This window comes from Sus scrofa, chromosome 18 (genome assembly GCF_000003025.6).
Source record: "Sus scrofa isolate TJ Tabasco breed Duroc chromosome 18, Sscrofa11.1, whole genome shotgun sequence".
Classification (NCBI taxonomy): Eukaryota; Metazoa; Chordata; class Mammalia; order Artiodactyla; family Suidae; genus Sus; species Sus scrofa.
Window position 1 is genome coordinate 5,353,469 of NC_010460.4, and position 17,269 is coordinate 5,370,737.

A 17,269-nucleotide genomic window follows, 5' to 3' on the forward strand; every position below is an offset into this window, starting at 1 on the left:
ATAACACAAGCTCCGTGAAGGGAAGGTTTACCTGCTCCATTGTCTGCCAAATCCAAGTACAGTACCTAGAAGGACGGACATCTGGCCTGAGATGACCATCTAGTTGTTGACTGAATAAGCATAATATATGAGTGAAGTTGTTTCCTTTTTTTTTTTCCTTTTCTTTTTTTCCTTTTCTTTTTTTTTTTTTTTTTTTTTTAGGGCTGCACCTGTGCCATCTGGAAGTTCCCAGGCTAGGGGTCGAATCAGAGTGACAGCTGCCAGCCACAGCCACACCAGATGCAAGCCACATCTGTGACCCACACCACAGCTCACGGCAATACCGGATCCTTAACCCACTGATCAAGGCCAGGGATTGATCCCGCATCCTCATGGATACCAGTCGGGTTCTTAACCAGCCAAGCCAAAAGGGGAGATCAGTGAAGCTGTTTCCCTCTGTAAAAAACTAGCTTATATTTTCTCCAGCAGCAGGTATGTTTAGTGATCCTAAGACTCCTCCTTTCCACTCCTTTCAATGTGTTCCTTCCCTCATTTTCTCTGTTGTGTGAATTAAATATATTTCACTTTTCTAGCCACTTTCACCAGGGTGAATGCAATAGCCATCCCGCGACCCTAAAAGAAGCCCTTTAGGTATATAGGAGTGTGTTCCCACGGAATGGATGTAGAACCTTGTTATTTCTGCCCCAATCCCAGCTAACAGGTCTCGAGTCATGTAGAACATAGGTTATCAACAAGGCTTGCAGTCCAAGAAGTGACAGGAGGAAACAGACATAAGAAAGGCAAAATCAGAAGCAGGGAAGAGGGAATGTCTCCAGTTAACGGAAGGGCCGACAGGAACAGACAGGGAGACGGACCTGGAGAGCTGGACCAGGACACCCAGGCAAGTGACTGGACATCAGAAACTCGGGAATCCAATCAAGCAAGGTGTCAGGGCCAGAATCTACACTGGCAGCAAGCACGGAGCTCAGTGCAGCTGAGCCAAAGTTGGTACGGTCCAACCAAGCTCTCTGCAAATGTCTTTGTGGGGAGGTCACTGGCCCAGATCGCCTATTGGGGTAGGAACTGAGTTGGCAAAGAATGGAGCAGTCTTTGGGGTTTTCCAGGACCAAGTGAGTTTGGCAACTAAGTGGAGATAATACACTTGACCTCTGTCAAGTGCATGGTCGTCTTAACTGCGTGATCATGTGCATGTCTAATGTTCAAGGTCTTGCCACGCCAGAAATTTAGGGGCAGATGACTAACAAAGCACACAGAGGTATCATCAAAGGAGGAAAGAAAAGGCAGTACTGCTATAGACCATTCTGGGTTATATTTCTTACTGAATTTCACCGTGTTCCAAATTTGTCCTCTTCTCTATGGTGAAGGATCGGGGGACTTTTTAACACCTTATCAACAAAAACGATTGGTCTTCCTTTCATCAGATGCTGTTACTTGTCTCCAGTTCTGGGAAGACGGTATCCAAATACCACTGAAATGACTTGCAACCCAATCGTTTCCTTAATTCAACACGCTCACTAACGTTACCATAGGCAAGAGATTTCAGCCTAGGGTTTTGTAAAAAAAACTGCTCCTGAAAGGAAATCAAGAGTCATTTCATTAAACCAAACAAGTCTTTGGTAATCAAATCATGATAGCTAACATTGCAGTATATATTTTTCATCATCTGAACTAATACAAAAGGAACCAAACCACCACCGCAAAATCCTTTCAGGGTTCCCGTTGTGGCTCAGCAGGTTAAGAACCCGACTAGTAACCATGAGGATGCGGGTTCCATCCCTGGCTTGCCCAGTGGGTTAAAGATCCGGCATGGCCATGAGCTGTGGTGCCAGGGGGCAGATGTGGCTCCGATGTGGTGTTGCTGTGGCTGTGGCGTAGGCTGGCAGCTGCAGCTCTGATTTGACCCCTCGCCTGGGAACCTCCATAGATGCCGACGCAACCCTACAAAGAACAAAACAAAACAAAACAAACCCCCTTTCCTCTGTAGGAAGAGGGCAGAAGCACCTGGGACCCACTCAGCCCACACGTAGTCACCGGATATGCTGGAACAGACCACGATAAAGTAGCGCAGAACAACTCTGGAAGTCTAGGTCTTGCTGCTCAATGGCCTGAGAATCACAGGTATTTATGTAGTATCTTCCCTTTCTCCAACTCTCTCAGTGACAATCAAGGAAAAACACCCTCACTCCCTGGTCCCCAGCGACACTTCCGTGGCTTCAGAAGTTGGGCGTAGGGGGGTGGGTGAGGGCACATGAACTCTGGAAGAAGACCGCCCTGGCTTCAATTTCTGACTCTGCTATTTATTAACTATGTGAGCTCACCCCCTACCCTCGAGAGATCGTTGGGAGGCCTGAACACCGTGATATGTGCAAGTTTCTTCGAAGCCAAAGACTGGCCCACAGCAGGTGTCCCATCAGTGCCCGCCATGCTCATCACAGCTGGTTAGTCTTTTCTGCACTCGGGTTCAAGGAAGCCCCAAGGCTGAGTGTCCGACAGACTCCGTCTCCCCCATGTTAAAAGAGGTGTTTGAAGTGCACCAAAGCATCCTTGAGGGCAGAACCCCTCTCTTTTCATCTGTGTATTCCCAGGGCCTGGTTTATAGTACAGCCATACTATTGAATGACAGAAGCCTGCTTACACAAATTGGCATTTCATGGGCACACCCGTCAGGGTCCCCCAGGGATCTTTGGTCTTTGCCACCTAATCCCCCAGGGCAGACCTGTGCCCTAGGAATGGGCCTGAAGGAGGTGTCATCCTTTCAGGGTGAAGCCGGAGAAGACCTTAAGTGGCGTCCGCTGTCCCAGGCCTGTCTGGAGCAAGGACACTCACTACATGGTCCAACATGCCGTGTCATGCAATCCCTCGGCTTCACGCCAAACATTACATGCTTTTCACGTGACATGGAACTTATGGTGGATGCCCCATGAAATTCAGTTCACTCTTCAGTCGCAACTGTGTTCAAGTCAAACATTTAAATCTGTGACCTCTGGTCACAGAAAACAAAAACAAAAACAAAAAAAAAAGCTTAAAATCCCTCATCATTAAAAAAATGCAATTTTTAAATAAAGCAATGTCATTTTTAAACCTATCAGATTAGAAGAAATATACAAAGTTGTTTTTTTCTTTTGTTTCTTTTTAGGGCTGCACCCATGGCATTTGGAAGTTCCCAGGCTAGGGGTCAAAGCGAAGCTGCAGCTGCCAGCCTACTCCCCTGCCACGGCCATGCAGGATCCGAGCCACCTGTGCCACCTACACCACAGCTCATGGCAACACTGGATCCTTAAGCCATTGAGGGAGGCCAGGGATCAAAACTACATACTTATGGATGCTAATCAGGGAACTCCAAAATATACAAAGTTGAATTAAAACCAGGATTGAAAAAAAAAAAAAACAGGCTTGGAAATGTTGTGGGGAGAAAGGTACTTTCATAGCTGTTTGATGACAGTGTAGGTGGCAGACAGTGAAGGGCTGTTTGGACATAATTCGTCAAGATCTAACATTCACTAACTTGTGGTCCACGAGCCCGTGTCTTTGGATTTATATGAGACACACACATAAAGGATGTTCATATCGGCAGTGCTAAGGAAAACAAAAAGCCGAGATGATCAGAATGTTTATCAGTGGAGGACTATTAATTAACGGGATCAATTTTAGAAGATCTATTCAAAGGAGGTTTTTTTTTTCTTTTCTTTTCTTTTCTTTTTTTTTTTTTTGGTCTTTTTAGGGCTGCACCCTCGGCATATGGAGGTTCCCAGGCTAGGGGTCGAATTGGACCTACAGCTGCCGGCCTACACCAGAGCCACAGCAACGCCAGATCCGAGCCGCGTCTGCAACCTACACCACAGCTCACGGCAACACCGGATCTTTAACCCACTAAACAAGGCCAGGGATCGAACCCGCACCATGATTCCTCGTTGGACTGTTTCCGCTGCACCACGATGGAACTCCCTCAAAGCAGAATTTTTTTTAAAAAAAATATGCTTCTATGTTCTGATTTTAAAAGACTTGGAAGGTATGTTTTTAAACTATGCTAATAAATGGAAAACTTGCAAAACAAAATATTGCTGCTCAAATCTAGTTAGCGAAAAGAAAAGGATATATGCTCATAGGTATGTCCATCTTAACAAGGAACTACAGACAGTAATTTGGCTATTACTTCTGAGGGCTGAAACCATGGGCTTTGCAAGCTTACTTTTCACTTCATGCTCTTCAATACTGTAAGACTTTAAAAAACAAGTATGCTTTATCTTTTTTAAAATAATTTTTAGGAGTTCCCATCGTGGCTCAGTGGTTAACGAACCCAACTAGCACCCATAAGGGCATGGGCTCCATCCCTGGCCTCGTTCAGTGGGTTAAGAATCTGGTGTTGCCGTGAGCTGTGGTGTAGGTTGCAGATGTGGCTCGGATCCTGCGTTGCTGTGGCTGTGGTGTAGGCTGGTGGCTGCGGCTCTGATTGGACCCCTATCCTGGGAACCTTCATATGTGGTGGGTACAGCCCTAAAAAGACAAATAATAATAATAATAATAATAATTTTTTTAAAAATCAGGAAATACCACAAACATACACAAAGTACATAAAATATAAACGTGCAGCTTAATGAACTGTTGAAAAGTTCACCCCAGTAACTCTAAGTGAAGAAACAGAACATAACCAGCATTTCAGAAGACTTGCGCTTCCTGATTGTAATCCTGAGTCCGAAGTGCTATCCTGATTGTGGGTTCATTTCTTTGCTTTTCTTTCTCGCTTTGATATCTAATTATTCATGCATAGATTATATGGGTTAATTTTACCTGTTTTTAACTTTATAGAAATGGAAAAATACAGCATGTACTCTCTCATGTTTCACTGCTTTGTTCATCATTCTAAGATTTACTTATACTGTTGTGGGTATATCCAAAGTTGCTTAATTTTTGTTGCTGGATGGAATTACATTAATTAAACGTATCTAGCACACGCTACTCCTGATGAACATTTGGGTTGTATTCAGTTTTGGCTAACACAAACAATGCTGTTTATAAACATTCTCATTCATGTGTTCTGGCGCACAAAAGCAGGTATTTCTTTTTTTTTTTTCTTTTTTGCTTTTTAGGGCCGCACCTGCGGCATATGGAGGTTCTCAGGCTAGGGGTTCAATTGGAGATACAGCTGCCAGCCTACACCACAGCCACAGCAATACCAGATCCAAGCCAAGTCTGCGAACTATACCACAACTCACAGCAACCCTGGATCCTTAACCCACTGAGAGAGGACAGGGATCAAACCTGCAACCTCATGGTTCCTAGTTGGATTCGTATCCGCAGCGCCACAATGGGAACTCCAAAATCAGCTATTTCTGTGGCACACATACAGAACGGAATAGCTGGGTCATGGGGTATTCCTACCTTTTACTTGATATTGCCAAACTGTTTTCCAAAGTGAGTGAGTGAAAAGTAACACACGCAGTGTCCAAGCATTCCTGTGCCTGCCGACACACGGTCCTATCAAGACTTTAAACATGTTTTGCCAATAAAGGTGGTTATGTAGAAATATCTCATTGAGGTTTTAATTCTTATTGCCCTGATTACTAAAGAAATTGAGTATGATTACTCTCATCACTTAAAATAATAAAAGAATATTAGATCAAGGCCAGGACATATAATATCACAGAGAAATTCTTACATAGTTCTACCTATGTATCTGAAATGAGGTCTTGTGACTGTCCATATGTCCTTGAGCTTTCAAATTAAAATGAAGCTGCAACTGTATGTTCTCTGCGTGTGCAGTCTGAAGGTCCTGGCGAGGGGCTTAAACCACGGGAAGAGGCACCAATGAAGATGCCTGGCTTTGATGTAGAAATCTTTGCCTATTAGGGAAAAAGGTAATGAAGGTTCCTGTGTGGTCCCCAGACCAGCTGCAGCCACATCACTTGGAAAGCTGGTAGGTGAAGGAGGAGAATTTAAAAATTTGCCCATGGGACTGGGGGCAGGGAGAGGCATTTGCAGCAGAGGGGCAATCTTTGGGGGAGGAAAATAGATCCCGTGGGGGGAACACTTCTTGTGTTTGTTGATTGACTGCTAAGAAACTTGAGTTTCTCTAGAGAGTTTAAAAAGAGTAAGGGGATGTTCCTGTCATGGCTCAGTGGTTAATGAACCGGACCAGGAACCATGAGGTTGTCGGTTCGATCTCTAGCCTCGCTCAGTGGGTTAAGGATCTGGCGTTGCCGTGAGCTGTGGTGTAGGCTGGTGGCTAGAGCTCTGATTAGACCCCTAACCTGGGAACCTCCATATGCCACAGGTGCACCCCTAAAAAGAAAAACAAACAAAAACCCAAGAAAAAGGCAAAAATTGGTATCTGAAATGGCTTGTAGAAGGTTTCTTTTTGTTTGTTTTGCTTTTTAGGGCCACACCTGTGGCATATGGAGGTTCCCAGGCTAGGGGGCTAACCAGAGCTACAGCTGCCCGCCTACACCACAGCCACAGCTACATCAGATCTGAGTGGTGTCTGCAACCTACACCCCAGCTCACAGCAATGCCAGATCCTTAACCCACTGAGCGAGGCCAGGGATCGAACCCACAACCTCCTGGTTCCTAGTCAGATTTGTTTCTGCTGCGCCACAAGGGGAACTCCTAGAAGGTCTCTTTAGAGCCAGCTCTTCTCTCTCGTCTCACTCATCTTTCCAAATCAGGGATGTAACCTTTACCTTGTATTCGTCTAGCCAGACATGCACAATGCGGAGGTTGTTATATGCCATGGCTTTCTTAATTTCACCTTGATTTGTGAAGTAGGGCTTATTGATATGTCCTACTCGAGAGCAGGGGAGTAGAAATAGCTGGCCTCCACACATCCAAATCTAGATGTGACAAAAACAGAAAACAGGTTAATGTGTATCTGCTTAGTAACAGGCAACTGCTGAATTAAAAAAATAATAACAATAACTGACATTTATTAAGTTTCTTATTTCACTTAATGTTCACAACAACCCTACAATGTAGGTACTGTGATTATCCCCTTGTTACAGATGAAGAAACAAATACGTACCTTGGGTAGGAAGCTTACCCAGTGATGCGGAGCTGGCAAGTGGCAGAGCACAGGGTTCAAACGCAGGAAATCTGGCCTGAGCCCAGGGTTCAAACTCTGAATACGAGGTAGTCCTGCCTCTCTCTCTCTCTTTTTTTTTTTTTTTTTTTCTTTTTTTTGCTTTTTTAGGGCCGCACCCGTGGCACATGGAGGTTCCCAGGCTAGGGGTTGAATTGGAGCTGCAGCTGCCAGCCTACACCACAGCCACAGGAACTCGGGATCTGAGCCGCGTCTGCAACCTACACCACAGCTCACGGCAACGCCGGATCCTTAACCCACTGAGCGAGGCCAGGTGTCGAATCTGTGTTCTCATGGATACTAGTTAGGTCGTTATGGCTGAGCCACGATGGGAACTCCCGCATGAGATAATTTGATGCTTGTAAAGTGCTTAGAGTCCATGGTTTGTAAAGGGAGAGTTCCCCTCTGGTGTCGTGAAGCGTGGCAGATTGTGCAAAGCATGGCCACCAATGCTTTGCATTCCCACACATACTTCCTTCCATCAACAGGTGAGTTTATTTCCCCATCTCTTTTTGTTTGTTTGTTTTTTGCCTTTTTTTAGGGCCGCACCTGTGGCATATGGAGCTTTCCAGACTAGGGGTTGAATCAGAGCTACAGCTGCCAGCCTACGCCACAGCCTCAGCAAAGCAGGATCCAAGCTGTGTCTGCAACCTATACCATGGGTCAAACACCACAGCCCACAGCAACTCTGGATCCTTAACCCACTGAGCGAGGCCAGGGATTGAACCCGCAACCTCATGGTTTCTAGTTGGAAGCGAAAGTTTCGGCTGTGCCACAGTGGGAACTTCTATTTCCCCATCTCTTGAATCTGATCTTGGCCTCGTGATTTGCTCTGCCCAAGAGGACATTAACAGACGTGATGCCAACAGATGCTTGAAAAGTTTTTGCAGAACTTTGGGGCGTGCCTTCTCTTGTTGCTCTTGGAAAACTTATGCCCACTTCACTGTGAAGGAGCCTCTCAAACCTGGCTGATGACGAGAGAAGAATGGCCTAGCCATCCCCCGGGGGCCAGTGTCCAGCGACGTAAATGAGACCACCCTGGACTAGCCAGCACCAGCTGAGCCTCCAAACGAACACAGATGTGTAAGCAACACCAGTAGAAACCAGCCATCCTGGCTATGCCCACACAAGCAACACAATCAATTTGGAGGAATAGCAACTGTGTGTTGTTTTAAGCCACTGTGATTTGGGATAGCTTGTTATACGGCAAAAGCCAACTGATGATGCTCGAGGGAACATTTTGTCTCTTATCCAGTTTTACTCATTAAGTGAATCAGACCTCCACCCACTTAAGCCGCACACTGCGGAAATTTGGTGCGACAGACTGAAGTGCTATTCAATGAATGTTGTCTCACGCCCACCCTGCACCACGGGGCAGAGCATATTTCCTTTTCTCTTCTTTCTTTTTTTAGGGCCGCACCCATGGCACATGGAAGTTCCCAGCCTAGGGGTCAAATCAGAACCACAGCTGCCGGCCTACACCACAGCCACAGCCACACAGGATCCGAGCCGCACCTGCGACCCACACCACAGTTCACAGCAATGCCAGATTCCTGACCCACAGAGCGAGGCCAGGGATCGAACCCGTGTCCTCACGGATACTAGTCAGATTCGTTTCTGCTCCACCACCATGGGAACTCCCATATTTCTGCTCGCTCCGGGGAAGAGAAATCCAGTCTGAAGCCTGGTTATGAAAGCCATTCCGAGGTTGGGAGAGAAGCTGCAGTTCTGTGGACAGCCAGCAAATCGCCCCTTTGCACAAGCGACGGGAACACGGAGCTCAGGGCAAGGATGACAAATTCAGAGCACTGGAAGCTTCCAGTATATCGCCAACTTCAGAGAGAAGTGACTTACAAACAGGGTAAACCTGAGCCAGGGGTGAAGGGGTGGGGGGTGGGGTGCTGATCTCCAGACCTGAACTTGAGTGGATTGTACACAGCCGGAAGTGACAGGTTTGGAGCACACAACTCAGGCTCTACCTCCTGTGCCTCAGCCTCCGCCTCACCAACAGGAGGCGATGGTGGTATCCACCTCACAGGTTTATCTTAAGAACTGAGTGAGTTAATACTGTATTGTAAGATTTCAGAGCCATGCCTGTCACACACAGAAGAACCTGAAGATGAAATATGTTTTTATCGTTTACATCTCAAATTCCTCTTCTGCAGCGACGTCATTGAAAACACGTACTTTTCCCCAAGACAAGGCTGGGTTCCCCTTGGATGTGATTTCATAGTACTCTGTATTTCTCCTTTATGGCATTTCTCAGAAATCAAACTCAATAACAAATCATCTCGCTCCACCCCAAATAGGATGGAAGCTTTATGACATTAGAAACCACTTTTGCATTAAGTGCCACTGTATTTTAGCACCCAGCACAGAGCTTGGCACCTAACAGGTTCTCAATAAATATTGTTGAATGAATGAATGAACAAGAATCGTGTCTTTTGATACCCCGCATACAGCACAGCCTGACATAGGAATTGGTTTTTTGGGTTTTTTTTTTTTTTTTTTTTGGTCTTTTTAGGGCTGCACCTGAGGCATATGGAGGTTCCCAAGCTAGGGGTCCAATCAGAGCTGCAGTTGCCACACCACAGCCACAGCCACGCCAGATCTGAGCTGTGTCTGTGACCTACACCACAGCTCATGGCAATGCCAGATCCTTAACCCACTGAGCAAGGCCAGGAATCAAACCTGCGTCCTCATCGAGGCTAGTCAGATTTGTTTCCACTGAGCCACAATGGGAACTCCCCAGCAAGTGCTTCTTCAGTGATGGCTGTGTTGCACATTAAACTTACCCAGAACTCTCAACAGAGTCCTAAACTGAAACTAGAGATTTGGGTCTTATCACTATGCAGGTGTTAGTAACGGCCACAGGAGTTGATGCAGGTATATTACAAAAAAATCTTAACAAGATGCTGGCCGGCGAGGGTAGAGGTGACACCACGGTTCCTGGTGGCCCTGCCCCACCGGGTCATGGGAAGGCTGAGATCTGGAGAAGGGCTGCAGGTGAGAGGTATTCGGCTGTCTCAGAGGCGTTAAGGAAGAGTGTACCGTGGTAACAAGCATGGCATCCCAGGTGCAAAACAGCTGCGTGCCAGCCTGGAGCCAGAAGAGCACATGGGGTGAGAAGACAGGGTGGGCCAGAAGCACACTCTTGGGAGCACCCATTTTGAAGAGATGCACAGAAGAAGAAAAGCCTGAGAAAAATCAAGCAATGCAAGGGGATTTTCTTGGATTTTGTCCTAAAACCCACAAACACTCCTGGAAAAGACGGGTCTATGGTGTCACATGCTGTAGTAACATCAAGTACATGCAAGACCAAAAGCCACCCATTAGGGACACCAATATATATACATATATTTTTGTCTTTTCTAGGGCCGCTCCCGCGGCATATGGAGGTTCCCAGGCTAGGGGTCTAATCGGAGCTGTAGCTGCCAGCCTACACCAGAGCCACAGCAACGCGGGATCCTTAACCCACTGAGCAAGGCCAGGGATCGAACCCACAACCTCATGCTTCCTAGTCGGATTCGTTAACCACTGCGCCACGATGGGAACTCCGGGACACCAATATTAAACTGGTGACAGTGCCGGAAGGAGGCTGAGGGCCTCCAGGATGTGGATTTGGTGAGAGGAACTGTGGAGTGAGCAGTGAAGCCAATGCAGGTATAGATCATCTTTCCGTAGGAAAAGAGCAGGTGATTTTTCCTGGGGAGGGTGGGCTGCCTGTGTCAAGCGAGTGCCTAGCTATTGATTAATTTACCTGCTTGTTTATAAAAAGAGAGACCCAAGCACACGTCACACTTGGGAAGGGACTATTAGGAATGGAGTAGCTGAAAATATTGAGGCAAAGATAATGAGTGCACTTGAGTCCTAAGTCAGCTGTTATTTGCTGTCCGGAGGGAAAGGAAAGACAAGGAACACACTTGTCAAATACGTACCATTCACAAATTTGATTCTATTTGGAGACATAAGAATGTGCTTATTAAGTTATGAGGTCCTGAAAGGGGGAGATTTCAGATGCCACATTCTCAGAGAGCAATATGATAAAGGGAGGAATAATCATAAAAAGTACCAAAGGCATGGGTGTCATGAAAATAATGCCTGGATCCGAAGGGAACACAGGCGTGGAAAAGAAAAATAAGCAAAGAAAATAGCACTCTTACAGGATACTGCCAAATAGGGGCTTGGAGGAAAACTTGCTCTAGATGGTTCCTATTTATTTGTCTTTCTAGGGCCACACTGGCAGCTTACGGAGGTTCCCAGGCTAGGGGTCAAATCGGAGCTATAGCTGCCAGCCTATGCCACAGGCACAGCAACACAGGATCCGAGCCGCGTCTGAGACCTACACCACAGCTCATGCAACACCAGATCCTTAACCCACGGAGCATGGCCAGGCATTGAACCTGAGTCCTCATGGATACTAGTCGGATTCATTCCCGCTGCGCCACGATGGGAACTTCCCCCTCTAGATATTTCTATATTCATATGAATGTATCTGAAGCATTGTAAACGAAGTCTATGCTTAAACTAACTTTTTAAAAATGCGGAAAATAGGGCACTGTCTTGGGGGCAAAGCCGGCTATGGCCCACTTTGCCTGACAAAGCACCCCCCTCCTTCACCCCCCTCCCCAAATAAAATAAAATAAAAATGCAGAAAACAACCAGGAAAAAAAAAGGAAGAGGGAGATAAAATTCGAAGCCAAAAAACCCCTTGAAAAACACAAAAAGCAAATCTAGTAAACACTGTCATACGTGCAGAGAGAAATGCAATTCAAAGCATAATCTCTGCAGATGACTTCAGAGAGTAGAAATAACAGAGAGCAAAATTTAAAGTAGAACAATAACGCTTATAAATAACCTCTTCGCTTTACAACAAACTTGTAAGAGAGAGAATTATTTTTTTTTAACTTTGCTTGTAAGGACACTAAAGCTCAGAGTGAACAGAAACGTAATCATCAACTGAGCTGCATTCTCTGCACCTGGTTGTCTCTGTTGGGAAAGGAGACGAGGCAGAGAAAAGGGAGCAACAAATGTGAAGGGCAGTGATGCCAAGGTCACAGCCTAGAGTTTTATGCACAGTTCAAAGTGATCATTATAAAAATCCATGGAGGAGTTCCCATTGTGGCTCAGTGGTTAACGAATCTGAGTAGGAACCATGAGGTTGCAGGTTTGATCCCTGGCCTTGCTCAGTGGGTTAAGGATCCGGCATTGCCATGAGCTGTAATGTAGGTTGCAGATGTGGCTCGGATCCTGCGTTGCTGTGGCTCTGGTGTAGGCTGGCGGCTATGGCTCCGATTGGACCCCTAGCCTGGGAACCTCCATATGCTGCGGGAACAGCCCAAGAAATGGCAAAAAAAAGACAAAAAAAAAAAAAAAATCCATAGAATTCTGGAGTTCCCATTGTGGCTGAGAGATAACTGATAACCAACCCGACTAGTATCCATGAGGACGTGGGTTTGACATGTGGCCTCGCTCGGTGGGTTAAGAATCTGGTGTTGCTGTGAGCTGTGGTGTAGGTTGGAGACATGGCTCAGATATGGCGTGGCTGTGGCTGTGGTGTAGACCAGCAGCTACAGCTCCGATTGGACCCCTAGCTTGGGAACTTCTGTATGCCGTGGGTGTGGCCCTAAAAAGACAAAAAAAAAAAAAAAAAAAGAAAGAAAGAAAAAACATCCCCCAAAACTACAGAATTTAGTCAAATACAAAAAAATTACTTATGATAAACATGACACACATCTGTATAGTCATACCTTAGTATTTTCTTCAGACCCTCCAGGAATATCTATGTTGTACCTTTTTCTCCACCCCAATTATTTCATTATGTCTTGATAAAATTCTGAGAATGGCATTTTTATGTATTCCTATTTAACAGGTGAGGAAAGTGAGGCCTGGAAAAGTGAATGCTTCCGCAAGATCACAGAGCAAGTGAGCGGTAGGCCTGGGACTCACGTTCCTGGCTAATGTCCAGTGGTCTAAGATTGCAGGATTTCTTAAAGAGTCAAGTCTATTATTTTTAATTGAGATATTATTTATGCACCACCATAAATGCACCCTTCTAAAGTAGACAACTCTGTGATTTTCATACAGGTCTGCCGTCATTGCCACCATCTAGTTCTGGAACATTTTCGCCATCCCCCAAAGAAACCTGGGACCTGTTAGCAATCACTCTCCTCCCCCAGCCCTTGGCAACCACGGATTTACTTTCCGTATCTATGGAGGACTCATCCATAGGTGGCCTTCTGTGTCTGGCTTCTTTCATGTCCCAGAATGCTTTCAAGTTGCATTTGTGTGGTGGCGAGCAGCTCAGGGCTTAAGAGTTAGGAGACAACGTAGACATCTCCTATCTGCTCCTCTCACTTGACAGATGGGCAAGATGAGTCCAAATATTTGGTAGCCCCAAGTCCCCTACCTTCTAATCCTGTGTTTTCCCACCACACTACACCTACCCAGACAATCAGGAGAGTCAAAAAGCGGTTCCAAAGATAGATGAAAAATATGATATTAATTTGGCATACCATACATTAGAAACGACATATGGTAAGAAAATTTGACATTCTGCTAAAGGTTTTCCATTTCTCAAAGGACCCTCATAAGTCACTTCTTTCATGTGATGCCTGAGTGGCACCAGATGCTTGTGTAGGGAAATGGCATAGTGTCACAGCATGCTATGTGACTTAAAATTCGATTCGACTTTTTATGTACAAAGGTAACTATTTAAAACACAAAGTCTTTAATTACCCTTAGAGAAAGTTCCAGGTTTTCTCCTCCCCAGAGATTCATGCCTTTGTCATACTGTCCAATTTCATTAAAATAATGCCTATGTATAGCAAAAAGTCCTCCAACCATCGCGGGTGACCTAAAAGAGACACATATATATGAAATTCATGCCGTAAATTCAGTCATTAGGCATTTTTGCCAAAATTATATTGGACATTAGTGACAACAGAGTTAGAAACTAGAAAATACTCATATATTAGTGAATACCAAAATTACCTTAATATATACATTTACATACATAAAATTTCCAAGTTAACGCCATAACAATCACCAAGTAGGCAACAAGAGCTTTTTGTTCTGACTAAATTTTGTAAGCAATCTGTTCTACAGTCTTGTTTTGGTGACATGGAAAATTATCTTTAGCATATGAGTTTCCCATGGGGATGATGATTGGATAGTGGAGTTTAGAGATCTCCTTCTCTTTCCCTTTTTTTTTTTTTTGCTTTTTAGGGCCACACCCAAGGCATAGGGAGGGTCCCAGGCTAGGGGTCAAATCAGAGCTACAGCTGCTGGCCTACACCACAGCCACAGCAATGTGGGATCCCAGCTATGTCTGCAACCTACACCACAGATCATGGCAATGCTGGGATCTTTAACCCACTGAGTGAGGCCAGGGATCTAATGCAGCCAGGGATCCGATGTGCAACCTCATGGTTCCTAGTGGGATTCATTTCTGCTGCACACAATGGGGAACTCATAGAGCTCTCCCTTTCTGAAAGCATTAAGTGAATTGTCATATTTACTTCTGGGAAAACCATAATGTTTGGCCACACCCACGGCATGCAGAAGTTCCCCACCTAGCCACCAAACCCGTGCCACAGCAGGGACAGCACCCCCTGAGCCACCAGGGAACTCCTACCAAGCATCTGGTTTTTTTGTTGTTGTTGTTTCTTGTCCATCAATAGTGGACTAAATAGTGCCCAATGATATCTAAGTAATTTGAAAATGATTATGTATTCATTCGCTTGTTTCAAAAAGTATATATACATCAAGCAACTCTGATGTGTTAGGGATAACTTTGTTAATCAACAGGCAAAGGGAGGAGCAGGGCCATCACGAGTCAGTACCGCCAGGAGGCAGCGGGATAGCTCGCCAGTGTTGTCGGCAGTCTGGCTCTGCAAGGCATCCGTCCCCGTGGATGAGAAGGACCCGGCGGGGAGGAGCGGAGGAATCCACAGAGGGGACGGAAAGAACAAGTGGTGATGCAGGAGGGAGACCTGGGCGCCAAGGCTGCCTGGAGGCCATGGAGGAATGCACGCCAAAGAGAAGGGAGAGTCTGGCAGCGTGGACAAGGCGCATAGGTTGTGGGTTCGATCCCTGGCCTCGCTCAGTCGGTTAAGGATCCTGTGTTGCTCTGGCTGGCATCCGTGGCTCCGATTCAACCCCTAGCCTGGGAACCTCCCTGTGGGGCAGATGTGGTCCTAAAAAGCACACACACACACACACACACACACAAAGTGAAGGCCATAGTTGAGTTGAGGGCAAAGGCTGACAAGCGAGTTTGAGACAAGAGTTTAACAGAGCGGGAGACAGTGATACAGACAACTCTATCCTTTGGGGTTTTTTAAATTATTCTTTTTAAATTTTTTATATTTATTTATTTATTTTTATTAATGTATAGATGACTTACAATGTTGTGCCTGTATTCTTTCTTTCTTTCTTTCTTTTTTTTATGTGTGTGTGTGTCTTTTCTAGGGCCACACCCACAGCACATGGAGGTTCCCAGGCTAGGGGTCTAATTGGAGCTGTAGCCTCCGGCCTATACCAGAGCCGTAGCAACTCGAGATCCGAGCCACATCTGCAACCCACACCACAGCTCAGGGCAATGCCGGATCCTTAACCCACTGAGCAAGGCCAGGGATAAAACCCACAACCTCACAGTTCCTAGTTGGATTCATTAACCACTGAGCATGATGGGAACTCCTATTTATTTATTTATTTATTTTGTCTGTTTTTTTTTTGCTATTTCTTGGGCCGCTCCTGCAGCATATGGAGATTCCCAGGCTAGGGGTCCAATCGGAGCTGTAGCCACTGGCCTACACCAGAGCCACAGCAACGCTGGATCCAAGCCGCGTCTGCAACCTACACCACAGCTCACGGCAACGCTGGATCGTTAACCCACTGAGCAAGGGCAGGGACCGAACCCGCAACCTCATGGTTCCTAGTCGGATTCGTTAACCACTGCGCCACGTTGGGAACTCCCTATTTATTTATTTTTATGATTTTTATTTTTTTCCATTAGAGCTGGTTTACAGTGTTCTGTCAATTTTCTACTGCACAGCAAAGTGATTTACCAACATGTTTTTTTTAAATTGAAGTATTGTTGATTTACATTGTTGGTTTCTGGTGTACAGCAGTGATTCACATACACACACACACACACACACACACACTTTCTCATATTCTTTTCATTATAGGTTATTACGAGATACTGAATATAGTTCTCTGTGCTGTACAGTAGGACCTGTTGTTTATCAATTTTAGATACAGTAATTTGTATCTGCTAATCCCAAACTCCTAATGTATCTCCCACTTTTTTCCCCTTTGGTAATCATAAGTTTGTTTTCTATGTCTGTGAGTTTGTTTCTGTTTTATAAGTAAGTTCATTTGTATCATGTATATCATATTTATTGGTATCGATTTATATCATATATATTATTTCTTTTTTTGGCTTCAACTGTGGCATACAGAAGCTCCCAGGCCAGGGATCGTTCCTGGGTTAGGGATTGAACCCAAGCTACTGCAGTGATAATGCTGCATCTTTAACGGCTAGGTTACCAGGGAACTCCATGTATTAAATTTTAGATTCAACATTAAACCGATATAAATTTTTTCTGGCCTGATTTTTCAAATTTAACATATTGTGAGAGTTTTCCTTTTTAGTTAACTAGACTCAAGAACATTAAGTATATAACATTCTACAAGATATGGATACAATTTTTAACCATTTATATATATATATACACACACATATACACACACATATTTTTTTGCTGCACCCACAGAACACGGAAGTTCCCTGGCCAAGTATTGAACCTGTGCTACAGCTGCTACCCAAGCTGCTCCAGGGACAATGCCAGATCCACCCACTGTGCCCCAAAGGAGCTCCTTAACCATGTCAATATTGAGCATTTACATTGTTTTCATTTTCTTACTAATATAAATATTGATACAATATATACTTCTAGACTTATCTCTCAACGCCTTAAGGATAAATTATAAAAAGTAGACTTAGTACATTAAAGAATAAGAACATTTGGAGTTTTCTCCAGGGTCACTGCCATGGCACGGATTTGAGCCCTGGCCTGGGAACTTCCACATGCAGTGGGTGGGGCCAAAAAAAAAGAATGGGAATATTTATACAAATTTTAATCTATATTGCTAAATTTTCAAAAAGCATGTACAAATGTATATACATTA

At 45.0% G+C, this 17,269-nt stretch overlaps 1 protein-coding gene across 9 annotated transcripts in view; it reads right to left on the reverse strand.

Moving 5' to 3' along the window:
* The window catches only part of GALNTL5 (polypeptide N-acetylgalactosaminyltransferase-like 5), a 121,191-nt gene continuing 104,227 nt past the window's right edge, over window positions 306-17,269 (reverse strand). For all 9 annotated transcript variants that reach the window (XM_021078622.1, XM_013983534.2, XM_021078626.1 and 6 more), the window contains 3 exons: window positions 13,811-13,928; window positions 6,678-6,827; window positions 306-1,570 (listed from right to left, as the gene is read on the reverse strand). In XM_021078622.1, coding sequence (XP_020934281.1) covers window positions 1,418-1,570; window positions 6,678-6,827; window positions 13,811-13,928 — 421 coding nt within the window. In that variant the 3' untranslated portion in view covers window positions 306-1,417. The remainder of the gene's footprint in view (window positions 1,571-6,677; window positions 6,828-13,810; window positions 13,929-17,269) is intronic.